Here is a 13037-nt window from a genome sequence, read left to right as displayed (position 1 = left end):
TATGTTGTCTGTCTCCCTCTCTCTCACTACTCACTGGCAGTATGTTGTCTGTCTCCCCTCTCTCTCACTACTCACTGGCAGTATGTTGTCTGTCTCCCCTCTCTCTCTGGCAGTATGTTGTCTATCTCCCCTCTCTCTCACTACTCACTGGCAGTATGTTGTCTGTCTCCCCTCTCTCTCACTACTCACTGGCAGTATGTTGTCTGTCTCCCTCTCTCTCACTACCCACTGGCAGTATGTTGTCTGTCTCCCCTCTCTCTCACTACTCACTGGCAGTATGTTGTCTATCTCCCTCTCTCTCACTACCCACTGGCAGTATGTTGTCTGTCTCCCCTCTCTCCCTACTCACTGGCAGTATGTTGTCTGTCTCCCTCTCTCTCACTACCCACTGGCAGTATGTTGTCTGTCTCCCTCTCTCTCACTACTCACTGGCAGTATGTTGTCTGTCTCCCTCTCTCTCACTACCCACTGGCAGTATGTTGTCTGTCTCCCCTCTCTCTCACTACTCACTGGCAGTATGTTGTCTGTCTCCCCTCTCTCTCACTACTCACTGGCAGTATGTTGTCTGTCTCCCCTCTCTCTCACTACTCACTGGCAGTATGTTGTCTGTCTCCCCTCTCTCTCACTACCCACTGGCAGTATGTTGTCTGTCTCCCCTCTCTCTCACTACTCACTGGCAGTATGTTGTCTATCTCCCCTCTCTCTCACTACCCACTGGCAGTATGTTGTCTGTCTCCCCTCTCTCTCACTACTCACTGGCAGTATGTTGTCTGTCTCCCCTCTCTCTCACTACTCACTGGCAGTATGTTGTCTGTCTCCCCTCTCTCTCACTACTCACTGGCAGTATGTTGTCTGTCTCCCCTCTCTCTCACTACTCACTGGCAGTATGTTGTCTGTCTCCCCTCTCTCTCACTACCCACTGGCAGTATGTTGTCTGTCTCCCCTCTCTCTCACTACCCACTGGCAGTATGTTGTCTGTCTCCCCTCTCTCTCACTACTCACTGGCAGTATGTTGTCTGTCTCCCTCCTCTCACTCACTGGCAGTATGTTGTCTGTCTCCCCTCTCTCTCACTACTCACTGGCAGTATGTTGTCTGTCTCCTCTCTCTCACTACTCACTGGCAGTATGTTGTCTGTCTCCCCTCTCTCTCACTACTCACTGGCAGTATGTTGTCTGTCTCCCCTCTCTCTCACTACTCACTGGCAGTATGTTGTCTGTCTCCCTCCTCTCACTACCCACTGGCAGTATGTTGTCTGTCTCCCCTCCCTCTCACTGGCAGTATGTTGTCTATCTCCCCTCTCTCTCACTACTCACTGGCAGTATGTTGTCTATCTCCCCTCTCTCTCACTACTCACTGGCAGTATGTTGTCTATCTCCCCTCTCTCTCACTACCCACTGCCAGTATGTTGTCTGTCTCCCCTCCCTCTCACTGGCAGTATGTTGTCTATCTCCCCTCTCTCTCACTACTCACTGGCAGTATGTTGTCTGTCTCCCCTCTCTCTCACTACCCACTGGCAGTATGTTGTCTATCTCCCCTCTCTCTCACTACTCACTGGCAGTATGTTGTCTATCTCCCCTCTCTCTCACTACTCACTGGCAGTATGTTGTCTATCTCCCCTCTCTCTCACTACCCACTGGCAGTATGTTGTCTATCTCCCCTCTCTCTCACTACCCACTGGCAGTATGTTGTCTGTCTCCCCTCTCTCTCACTACTCACTGGCAGTATGTTGTCTGTCTCCCCGCTCTCTCACTATTCACTGGCAGTATGTTTTCTATCTCCCCTCTCTCTCACTACTCACTGGCAGTATGTTGTCTATCTCCCCTCTCTCTCACTACCCACTGGCAGTATGACCTGGGGGAGCTAATTGCATGGTGTACATGAAGAGGCAGTCTGCTGCTTGTCTATCAGTCACTAAGTCACTAGTCCAGTGTTAAACTCAGGAGCCATGCTCATGAATCAGCCTGGTACTTGATACAGGTCTGTTTTAATGTGTGTGATCCAGAATGTTTTTGTGTATATCTATTGTTTTCTTTGTATGCAGCTCAACACATTTCCAATCTATTTGAATCAGCCTTGTGGAACATGGCCAGTCGTCAGTCGCTCTCCTCAACAATTTGCCAATGGGGGAGTTATGTCATTGGGAGTGAGAGTTTGACCCCAGCCTAAGGACTCAACTTTGGGCCCACTGTAAATAAGAGGCCTCCCCCTCATCCCTGCGAGGGTGGAGGCTTTAGATTTGGGGGTCAAATCAAACAATTCCAAGGAAATGTCAGAGAAATTTCAATGATGCAGCCAAACCTTTAGCAAAAGACAGGGAATTGAGAGTCTAGTCATGGCAGAAGAGCCTGTCTGAAGAGATCATGTAAAAAGCAAGAGCTACAGGCTAGTGCAGGCCAGCTCAGGGTGACAGGATCTGCATCCCAAATGACAACCTATTCCCTATTAAGTGCACTATATAGGGAGTAGTGTGCCATTGGGGACACTTCCAGCTGTCCAAAGGGAGAGAAAATGAGGGCAGGCTCACAGATATAGGGACTTGGTGTTTATTACAAGAGGATTTACTCAGCTCACTGTGTGTGTGTGTGTGTGTGTGTGTGTGTGTGTGTGTGTGTGGGGGCGGGGTGTGTGTGGGGAGGGTCATGTGTGTGTGTGGGGAGGGGCATGTGTGTGTGTGTTTGGGGAGGGGCATGTGTGTGTGTGTTTGCGTGCCACACGATGGGTGTGTGAGCGCTGAGCAGCAGACGTGTGAGGGTCCAGCGCCCAGCCAGCAGAAGTGACATTTCACTCTCAGCCGATGAAGTAAGCGGTTGTGAAAGAAAGTGTTGCTATGGTAACGCCAAGTCTCTACTTCTCTGGGGCGTTGGTGGCGTCAGCCGATTGGTATGAAATGTCATCCTTCGGGCCCCTGTTATCTTTAAAGACATGGTTAATTCGCTGGCCGCACATACTGAATCCCAAACACTTCGGCCATCATTCACAATCTTATCACAGTGTTGCCCGCGACTCTGACAAAGAAATCAAATCAAGCGTGGCATTTCTGTTGCCCAACTTTCACGGCTGTTTCCATGGTGTGAGGGCAAGCTCTGTCACTCTATCACAAGAATGACTGGGCTTCTTAGATGTAAGGGTTAAGTGAGATTCTTAAACGCTCACACACATACACACACACACACACATACACACACACACACACACACACACACACACACACACACACACACACAGGCTGGTCTTTAAAGAGATGACTTGGCGTGTGCCAGCTTACATGTTCCTCCCACAGACTGACACGTTTACAGGCGTCGTAAGGTTTTAAAGGCTGTGGCCCAGATCATAAGCTGATGAAGTGTTCCGAGGCCTCGCGTGGCAGCAGCTAAAGCCCTTCCCTTGCCTCTGGGGAAAATACTACGCGGTTAGGGAGAATCACGGTTTCTCAGCCTGAGGCTGCGTCCCTGGAAAGGCCACCAGTTCAGCTATATTGTTGTGCTTATGACTCAGCAAAGATAGAATTCCACCATGCAGGTTTGAAAATAATGTGGTTCCATAAACCGTCTAGCATCCTTTAAGAAGTACTGTCGTCTATGGAGAGTAGAGCTGAATGAGGAGATGGAGAGGACAGGCAGTTCTATATTGTGAATGTGAATCCCAGCATGGCCCTGCTGTTTGACACTACATCAATCAACAGTAGAAGGCAAACATACACTACACGCTCAAAATGTATGTGGACACCTGGCTCGTCAAACATCTCATTCCAAAATTCTGAGCATTAATATGGAGTTGGTGTTATAACAGCCCCCACTCTTCTGGACATACTTTCCACTACATGTTGGAACATTGCTGCGGGGACTTGCTTCCATCATCTAGAATGTCAGATTTCCCTTCACTGGAACTAAGGGGCCTAGCCCGAACCATGAAAAACAGCCCCAGACTATTATTCGTCCTCCACCAAACTTTACAGTTGGCACTATGCATTTGGGCAGGTAGTGTTGTCCTGGCATCCGCAAAAAAAAACACGTTAGTCCTTCGGACTGACAGATGGTGAAGCGTGATTCATCACTCCAGAGAACGCGATTTCACAGCTCCAGTGTCCAATGGTGGCGAGCTTTACACCACTCCAGCTGACGCTTGGCATTGCGCATGGTGATCTTAGGCTTGTGTGCGGATGCTCAGCCATGGAAACCCATTTCATGAAGCTCCTGACTGCTGACGTTGCTTCCAGAGGCAGTTTGGAACTCCGTGAGTGTTGCAACTGAGGACAGACGATATTTACGCGCAATGCGCTTCAACACTCTGTGGTTCTGTTCTGTGAGCTTGTGTATCCTACCACTTCGTGGCTGAGCTGTTGTTGCTTGTAAACGTTTCCACTTCACAGTAACAGAACTTAGTTGACCGGGGGAGCTCTAGCAGGGCAGAAATTTGACGAACTGACTTGACAGTGCCACGTTGAAAGTCACTGAGCTCTTCAGTAAGGCCATTCTACTGCCAATGTTTGTCTATGGAGATTGCATGGCTGTGTGCTCGATTGTATACACCTGTCAGCAACGGGTGTGGCTGAAATAGCCAAATCCACTCATTTGAAGGGGTGTCCACATACTTTTGTACATACAGTATATTGTATAATCCTTAAGGTTGCAATGCATTTCCTATCACTAACTTCTCCCCTTGGTAGAAAGTGCCAGTACAGTATTAATGTATCTCCATGGAAAGCACAGTGTAGGGGCTGGGAGGCGTCTGCTAAGGGATTGATGATGATCTGAACACCCACTAGAGAGGAGAAATGGGGGTCCTTCAGAAGGTCAGAGCCACTGCTGAGCGGCTAACGGGACCATCGGTTGTCTCACGCTCCTGACGGATGGGTGTGCGTGGGGCGTGGTTGTGTCTGTCTAGTGTAGCACCGGCACGTCATAGAGTATGTGTGTCTCTCTGTGTGTGTGTGTGTGTGTGTGTGTGTGTGTGTGTGTGTGTGTGTGTGTGTGTGTGTGTGTGTGTGTGTGTGTGTGTGTGTGTGTGTGTGTGTGTGTGGTGTGTGTGTGGTGTGTGCATTGTGGGTGGGTGGGTTCATTGGGTGTTTGTGGGTGTGCAGTTGTTTTATTAATGTATCAACCTATTCTTGCTTTCCAATGCCACACTAGTAAATGTTTTTATTTTCTGTTGGCATTAGACACCTGCCAAGTTACCAGGCAGCTTTGGCCCAGGGGGTGAATTGCCTGGCATCCCACTGTCACAAGGGGAAACGGCAACAGTTTTAGGTTTTGCAGAATCAATTGCTGAGTCAATGTTTTGCTTGAGTGTGCAGCAGGCTGCACTGCTGCACTAGGATCTCTGTTTGCAGTGGGAAAGATCTGGAGACGCTCTGCCGTTCTGCTCTGTTTCTTTTTTGTTCCTACCCCCCGACTATGCCCCCCATCCTTACCAACCAATCCCCCCTGCAGCCTAGCAGAGAGAGCAAGACAAGCCTTTCTATGTCTGTCTCCTGTGGTGCAGAAAATGCCTGCTGACCCATCCAAATAACATCTCTCTCTCTTTCTCTCTCTCTCTCTTCTCTCCCCTCTCTCTCACCCCTATTTCTCCCCCTCTCTCTCTCTCCCCTCTCTCTCCTTCTCTCCCCCTCTCTCCTTTTATCCCACTCTCTCCTTCACTCCCCTCTCTCTCCTTCTCTCCCCCTCTCTCCTTCTCTCCCCCTCTCTCCTTCTCTCCCCCCTCTCTCATTGTCTCTCCTTCTCTCCCCCTCTCTCCTTCTCTCCCTCTCTCTCTTTCTCTCCCCCTCTCTCCTTCTCTCCCCCTCTCTCCTTCTCTCCCCTTCTCTCTCCCTCTCTATCCTTCTCTATCCTTCTCTCCCCCTCTCTCCTTCTCTCCCCTCTCTCCTTCTCTCCCCCTCTCTCCTTCTCTCCCTCTCTCCTTCTCTCCCCCTCTCTCTCTCCTTCTCTCCCCTCTCTCTCCTTCTCTCCCCCTCTCTCCTCTCTCACCCTCTCCCTCTCTCTCCTTCTCTCTCCTTCTCTCTCCTTCTCTCCCCCCCTCTCATTCTCTCCCCCTCTCTCCTTCTCTCCTTCTCTCCCCCTCTCTCCTTCTCTCCCTCTCTCTCCTTCTCTCTTCTTCTCTCCCCCTCTCTCATTCTCTCCCCCTCTCTCCTTCTCTCCTTCTCTCCCCCTCTCTCCCCTCTCTCCTTCTCTCCCCCTCTCTCCTTCTCTCTCCTTCTCTCCCCCTCTCTCTCCTTCTCTCCCCTCTCTCTCTTTCTCTCCCCCTCTCTCCTTCTCTCCCCCTCTCTCCTTCTCTCTCCTTCTCTACCCCTCTCTCCTCTCTCCCCCTCTCTCTCCTTCTCTCCCCTCTCTCTCCTTCTCTCCCCCTCTCCTTCTCTCCCCCTCTCTCCTTCTCTCACCCTCTCTCCCCCTCTCTCCTTCTCTCCCCCTCTCTTCTTCTCTCTGCTTGTGCTCATGTAATAGAAGGGTGAATGTGACAGTGTAGTGGATCCTGGGCCAGGTTCAACAACATCTTTGAGACACCAGTGTGACGCCAATGGAAAGCTCCCATGTGATGACCTACTCTGGTCATACCTGTCGTTGGGGAAGAACCTCTGTGCTTTTATATCATAGAGTGCTACTTTTGAGAGTGTTTTTACTGCAATGATGGTTCTTCTGTCAAAGTGCCAGAGGCTGTAGATCACAGGTGTCAGACTCATTTCACGGAGGGCCGAGTGTCTGCGGGTTTTCCCTCCTCCTTTGTATTTGATTGATGAATTAAGGTCACTAATTAGTAAGGAACTCCCCACACCTGGTGGTCTAGGGCTTCAATGAATGTACAAAATGTACATCTGCAGGCACTAGGCCCTCCATGGAATGAGTTTGACACCCCTGTTGTAGATGACTCAATGATGGTGAATACTTGGCTCTACATAGAAAGTACCTGCCATTTAATTTTCAATCCAAATTGTTCTCTCACTATATGAGAACATATGTGCATGTATTGATCCAGTTGTGTTCCTGAGACAGTTGATGTAACTGTGTGTCTGTTTATTTGTCTCCTTTGCAGAATCGGCGAAGAGCATCCCTCTGCCTGGCAGCATGAACGGAGGTGCCCAAGTGCCCACCAGCCTCAGCGGGCAGCAGCTGGCCTCTGCCATCCCCTCCCCCACCACCGGCAAGTCCTGGCGCAGCAAGTCCATGAACATGAAGCACAGTGCCACCTCCTCCATGCTCTCGGTCTCCACCTCGCCCTCTCCCTCGCCCACCCCACCCCCCGCCTCCGACCGCCTACGGCCCCCATGACTGAGGCGCCCAAGTCGGGCTCTGTCGCTGGCGCTTCCCAGAGATCCATGCTGGACAAGTTCCGGATGATCAACCCTCGCTCGACCTCGCGGACTTCGCCGTCGGTGGCCGAGATGGCCTTGCAGGAGGAGGATGACATGTCGGAGTACGGCGAGGAAGGGCTAAGCATAACGGAGCCAATGTCGTCAATGTGTACTAGCAGCAGCAACAGCACCAAGCAGCTGGCCAAGACTGCCTCGCCCCCCTCTCTGGCAGCAGCCAATAAGGGCTGTGTGAAGGGCGCGTCGCCCTCCAGCGGCGGCAGCAATAAGTCCCTGCCCCAGCCCAAAGACAAGGAGGATAAGAGCAGGAGCAAAGGAGGCAAGGCCAGCACCCCTCCCAAAGAGGAACAACGGGAACCCATGGTGGATCCATCCAAGAAGACCTCTAAAATCGCCAGCCTCATCCCCAAGGGAGGCAAGCCTTCAGCGGGCAAGAAGGACAGCGCCATCCCCCCTGCCTCCAGTGGAATCCCCAAGCCTGGGCTCAAGGCCCCCTCGGCTACGGGGAAGCCGGCCGGCGGTCAACCCCAGACCCAGGCCACCCAGGGTGGTAGTGGAGGGGGCAGGGAAGGGGACAAGGCCAAGGTGGTTAAAGGGGGCCAGGGGGGCTACTACATGCAGCAGCGCTCCCTGGGGGGCCTGGAGGGCCGGCGGAGCAACATGGTGTCTTCCACCAGCACCTCTGCCCTGTCCCAGCCCCCCGGGGCCATGGGGGGGAACGGAGCGGTGCAGCTCCCCCAGCAGCAGCAGCACAACCACCCCAACACAGCCACCGTCGCCCCCTTCATGTATAGGTGAGACTGTCTGTGTCTGTGTCTGTGTCTGTGTCTGTGTGTGTCTGTGTCTGTGTCTGTGTCTGTGTCTGTGCCTGTGTCTGTGTCTGTGTCTGTGTCTGTGTCTGTGTCTGTGTACGTGCATGCGATTGTTTTGTGTGACAATGGGGCTGGGGTATAATGCAGTGGTCTGGCGAAGGTCTCTCTAATGATTGGTGTGTTCATAAGCTATGACGTGTTTTTATATGAGCTAGTTACACCATACCACGAGTAACCTGGGGGAGTAATCCCATCAAGCCAAGAATCCTCATCTGACAGCCTTTGTCTTCAAGACTGTTAACAGACAGGGCTTTGTAGGATGTTCACTTAAAATACAAAGAAAAATACACAATCAAATCACAATTACCCAAATGAGCTCTGGTGCACAGCCTTCCCCTCAGCTCTGGTGCACAGCCTTCCCCTCAGCTCTGGTGCACAGCCTTCCCCTCAGCTCTCCAAACTAACCTCAGCAGGTTGTTAGAATGACAGTCCAAACTAACCTCAGCAGGTTGTTAGAATGACAGTCCAAACGAACCTCAGCAGGTTGTTAGAATGACAGTCCAAACTAACCTCATTAGGTTGTTAGAATGACAGTCCAAACTAACCTCAGCTGGTTGTTAGAATGACAGTCCAAACGAACCTCAGCAGGTTGTTAGAATGACAGTCCAAACTAACCTCAGCAGGTTGTTAGAATGACAGTCCAAACTAACCTCAGCTGGTTGTTAGAATGACAGTCCAAACTAACCTCAGCAGGTTGTTAGAATGACAGTCCAAACTAACCTCAGCAGGTTGTTAGAATGACAGTCCAAACTAACCTCAGCAGGTTGTTAGAATGACAGTCCAAACTAACCTCAGCAGGTTGTTAGAATGACAGTCCAAACGAACCTCAGCAGGTTGTTAGAATGACAGTCCAAACGAACCTCAGCAGGTTGTTAGAATGACAGTCCAAACGAACCTCAGCAGGTTGTTAGAATGACAGTCCAAACGAACCTTACTACCTCCATGTCCTGATGTCTATGCCTGCAGCATTTACCCCAAGGCCCTCTGTTCCACCTGACGTAGTTCAGCTGAACTTGTGTCTGAACCGTCCATCATTTGGGTGTTTATATGCAGCAAATGTCCTTTGTTTGCCACTTGATTTCTGCGAAGGAGTTCAACTTTGTTGAGAACAATACAAAAAAAAGGATTTATTTGGACAGTTTAGAGACTCGTTGTTAGTGGAATTGAGGGGAATTATTGGGCATGTTTGTCTAAAATGTCCTCTTCTACAGTGACAGTTATACTCCAAGATGAATTTCCAGTCTTTTAACTTTACTTGTCTTATCAAATGCATCTGATCCCAATTGTATCCCTGTCTTGTGCATTACTTTTGACCAGAGGCCTGTTTTTGACCGAGGCCCACAGTTCTCTGCTCTAAGGTAGTGCACTATATAGGAAATAGGGAGCTATTAGGGACGCAGGCTGCGTCTTGACTGATCTCTCATCGTGATCCATCTAGAACAGGTTTCATGGGGAGACAGAGAATAGAGGCCCTCCTCCATCCCTCCATACTTCCACTCCTTCATCCGCATCCCGCATTCTGTCATTGTGCCCACGGGACTGCATGTGGTGCCCTACAGTCACACATAGACACACGAGGGCTGGCTCGTCCAGTCACACGCCATCTTGATGTACGTACAACCAATTGAATCTCTGCATCCCACGGCGCCCCAAATAACCCCTATTATTAGAGTGTCTGGAGAGAGGTGGAAGCCTTGATTCCAGACGGATGCCGCCCATCAAAGATAATTTCCCACCTTTCAATCTGTCGACTGGATGGGGGCCGCTGGGTAGGGGCTTTGTGATGTCAGAGACAGAGCCTGTGATGGCGGGCGTGCTAACAGCAGTTCTGGCCTTCGGGGGGATCCTATTAACGAGCCATAATCGGCTTCCGAGTAACTTTTCCCTCTCTTCTCTTTCTCTATAATTTCCAAAAAGGGTTCAACCTTGGCACACAATGCACTCTGCTGCTCACTGACTCACCATTGAGAATTTGTCTTAATCCGTCCAATGCACCTCGCCGTCTTGCCCATTAACAGGCATCCCTGATTCTCATTCATAGGCAGATGCAGGTGACGGCTGTTGTTCTCCAACCTGTTCGCCATCTAAATGAAATGGGAGACAAGCAACACACAACATACACTGTAATGTCATGCCATTGAAAAGGGATTCTCTTCATATCGCTTTCCTACTTTGTATTCATGTCAGGTCCTAATCATGAGCGGCTCAGCTACTTAACCAGGATGCAATCAACCAAAATGAAAAGCACGTGGTCTTCTGTGGCTCAGCAGCCAACAGGTTGACATGCTCAGTTCTACCTGATCACTCCCCTTCGCTTGTCTAATCCTGGCTATAGTATCCCATGTCTCCCTCCCTCCCCCTTTCCTCTGTTTCTCTCACTCTCTTCCGGAGGGAGGTGTGCCCCCGCCGACCTGCCTGACAGAGGAGGAACTGTCAGCGGCCTCGCACTTAGGGCCTCCCGCTGCGCCGCAATTTACCATCATTTCAGGGCCAATTAGGTTTCTTCCCTCTCCTGTGCCACAGCAGAGCAGCCGGGCCATAGGCTGAGAAGAGCAGAGGCAGCTGCAGTTTGTGTTTCGTTGATTACAGTCCCCCTGCCTCCACCTTTGACAGCAGCCGGGGAGGTGATTGTAAGGCACTGCTGTGTGACGTTGACATTGTATGTGCGTCCTCTCTCTGACCTGATTTGACCTGAGATTCTCACTTATGATTGGCTGTGCTGTGCTTTGTTTTGTTCTCAGTACATTTCTCAGGGTATTTTTAGACTGATTTGAGATCCTTGTTGTACATCTTTATAACAAACATTCCTAAACTGAGTAGTCAGAATATATACCCTCCCCCAGTCAACATTTCATTTACCCCATCCAACATTTTTTGCAGGCTGTCAAATTGCTGCCATATTTCTGAATGTCTCTAGAAGTAGTTTGTAGGGCGGATGTTAGAAGCCGAGGTTTCACAGTGCACAACTCATTGGCTGATGCAGCATTCTGTGGCTGCCAGTTTATCTGTGGCGGTGCAGGTGGCTGGGGAAAGGCTTTATTGTGGGTGTGCCGGTGAGGGAGAGTTATCTAGCAGCCGTCAGGACGTCTGGCTGTGTTTCTCACATCTCTGCCCAAGGCAAGGGAACAAACACAGGCTGCCTACCAAATGGCACCCTATTCCCTTTTTAGTGCACTACTTTTGACCAGGGGCTATAGGGAGACAGGGAATGCAAGCCAGTATGTGGATTTTGGCTGCACATAGGCAGGTTTATGCATGCACACACACACAGATAGAGAGACAAACTTCCCTTCACCCACAAACCCTCACTTCATCCAAGAGATCCTCCTGAGATATTCATCTTCATCTGTTGAAAATACGAAAAAGCACGAATAGAAGTATTTCAGTCCGGGTCCCGTTTTTTTACCACATGAAAACAAAACGCTCTATGCAATGTGTCTCCTGAATAACCATGGCTTCGTTTGTTTCTCCCAGGACGTACTCCGAGAACGACTGTACCACGGTGGCCCCCACAGACCACTGCCTCAGCCCCACCAAGGGAGACCTGGTCTACAGCAAGACTGCCAAGCAGTGCCTGGAAGAAATCTCAGGTAGGCAACACTCGCTGACACGTGTGTGTGTGTGTGTGTGTGTGTGTGTGTGTGTGTGTGTGTGTGTGTGTGTGTGTGTGTGTGTGTGTGTGTGTGTGTGTGTGTGTGTGTGTGTGTGTGTTACAGTATATTGTCTGTGTGTGTACTTTCCGGTGAATGCGTGTTTGTGTTTGAGGTAGCATGGGGGTCCCTTGATCCCCGCCTCACACGGCGAAGGGAAAAGGTCAGGAACGACTGGCGGACACTGGAGGAATCTGTGGCCCTTTGTTTACGCAGTGGCCATCGGTTATGCCGCGGCGCCCGGCGTCTTGTTCTAGCTGTGGGGACGTGGCGGCTCATCTGGATAGACAGTGGCCCGAGGCTGCCGGAGACAGAGATAGAATCTGTATTATCAGGGTGGTGGGCTGGGCTGCAGGAGACAGAGATAGAATCTGTATTATCAGGGTGGTGGGCTGGGCTGCAGGAGACAGAGATAGAATCTGTATTATCAGGGTGGTGGGCTGGGCTGCAGGAAACAGAGATAGAATCTGTATTATCAGGGTGGTGGGCTGGGCTGCAGGAGACAGAGATAGAATCTGTATTATCAGGGTGGTGGGCTGGGCTGCAGGAGACAGAGATAGAATCTGTATTATCAGGGTGGTGGGCTGGGCTGCAGGAGACAGAGATAGAATCTGTATTATCAGGGTGGTGGGCTGGGCTGCAGGAGACAGAGATAGAATCTGTATTATCAGGGTGGTGGGCTGGGCTGCAGGAGACAGAGATAGAATCTGTATTATCAGGGTGGTGGGCTGGGCTGCAGGAGACAGAGATAGAATCTGTATTATCAGGGTGGTGGGCTGGGCTGCAGCTCACGTTGGCATTTACACAGAGACCGATAGAATTTCAATGTGATGGAAATGTAATGTGGATGATGTCCTTTGGAAATGATGACGTGTTATTACGTAGCTTTGGTGTTGCAGGTCAGGTATCTGTCAAGTCATAGTACATCTATTGCTATGTATTCCTGCCTAGTGGGTCTGCATGTTAACTAAACACACTGCATGTCTTAGGCCTTGCTCTACTATAAACTGGTTTGTCATTTGGGAAAACAAAAGATTGTTCTGTCACAAAACAAATGACTCCCCAAATCGTCGTCTACAAAGGGAACGGTCCCTACATAGTGCTACTTTAGTCCTCTAAATGTATGCCTTTACAAAGCCACAGCCGAGGTACAATGTCTGGAATGTTGTGTTTTTACATCGCCAAACCTGTAATATACACACTGTGGTCACGGC

General features: G+C 50.4%; 1 protein-coding gene across 1 annotated transcript in view; it reads left to right on the top strand.

Annotated features, from left to right (window-relative positions):
- Positions 1 to 13037, top strand: part of nav3 (neuron navigator 3) — a 292679-nt gene that overhangs the window by 171488 nt on the left and 108154 nt on the right. The window contains 3 exon segments of the mRNA XM_065021393.1: positions 7025 to 7255; positions 7258 to 8095; positions 11648 to 11763. Of these exon segments, the coding sequence (XP_064877465.1) occupies positions 7025 to 7255; positions 7258 to 8095; positions 11648 to 11763 (1185 nt within the window).

This window comes from Oncorhynchus nerka, linkage group LG8 (genome assembly GCF_034236695.1).
Source record: "Oncorhynchus nerka isolate Pitt River linkage group LG8, Oner_Uvic_2.0, whole genome shotgun sequence".
NCBI classification, from domain to species: domain Eukaryota; kingdom Metazoa; phylum Chordata; class Actinopteri; order Salmoniformes; family Salmonidae; genus Oncorhynchus; species Oncorhynchus nerka.
The sequence above is the reverse complement of the archived record's forward strand: the minus strand, read 5'-3'. Positions and strand labels throughout refer to the sequence as shown.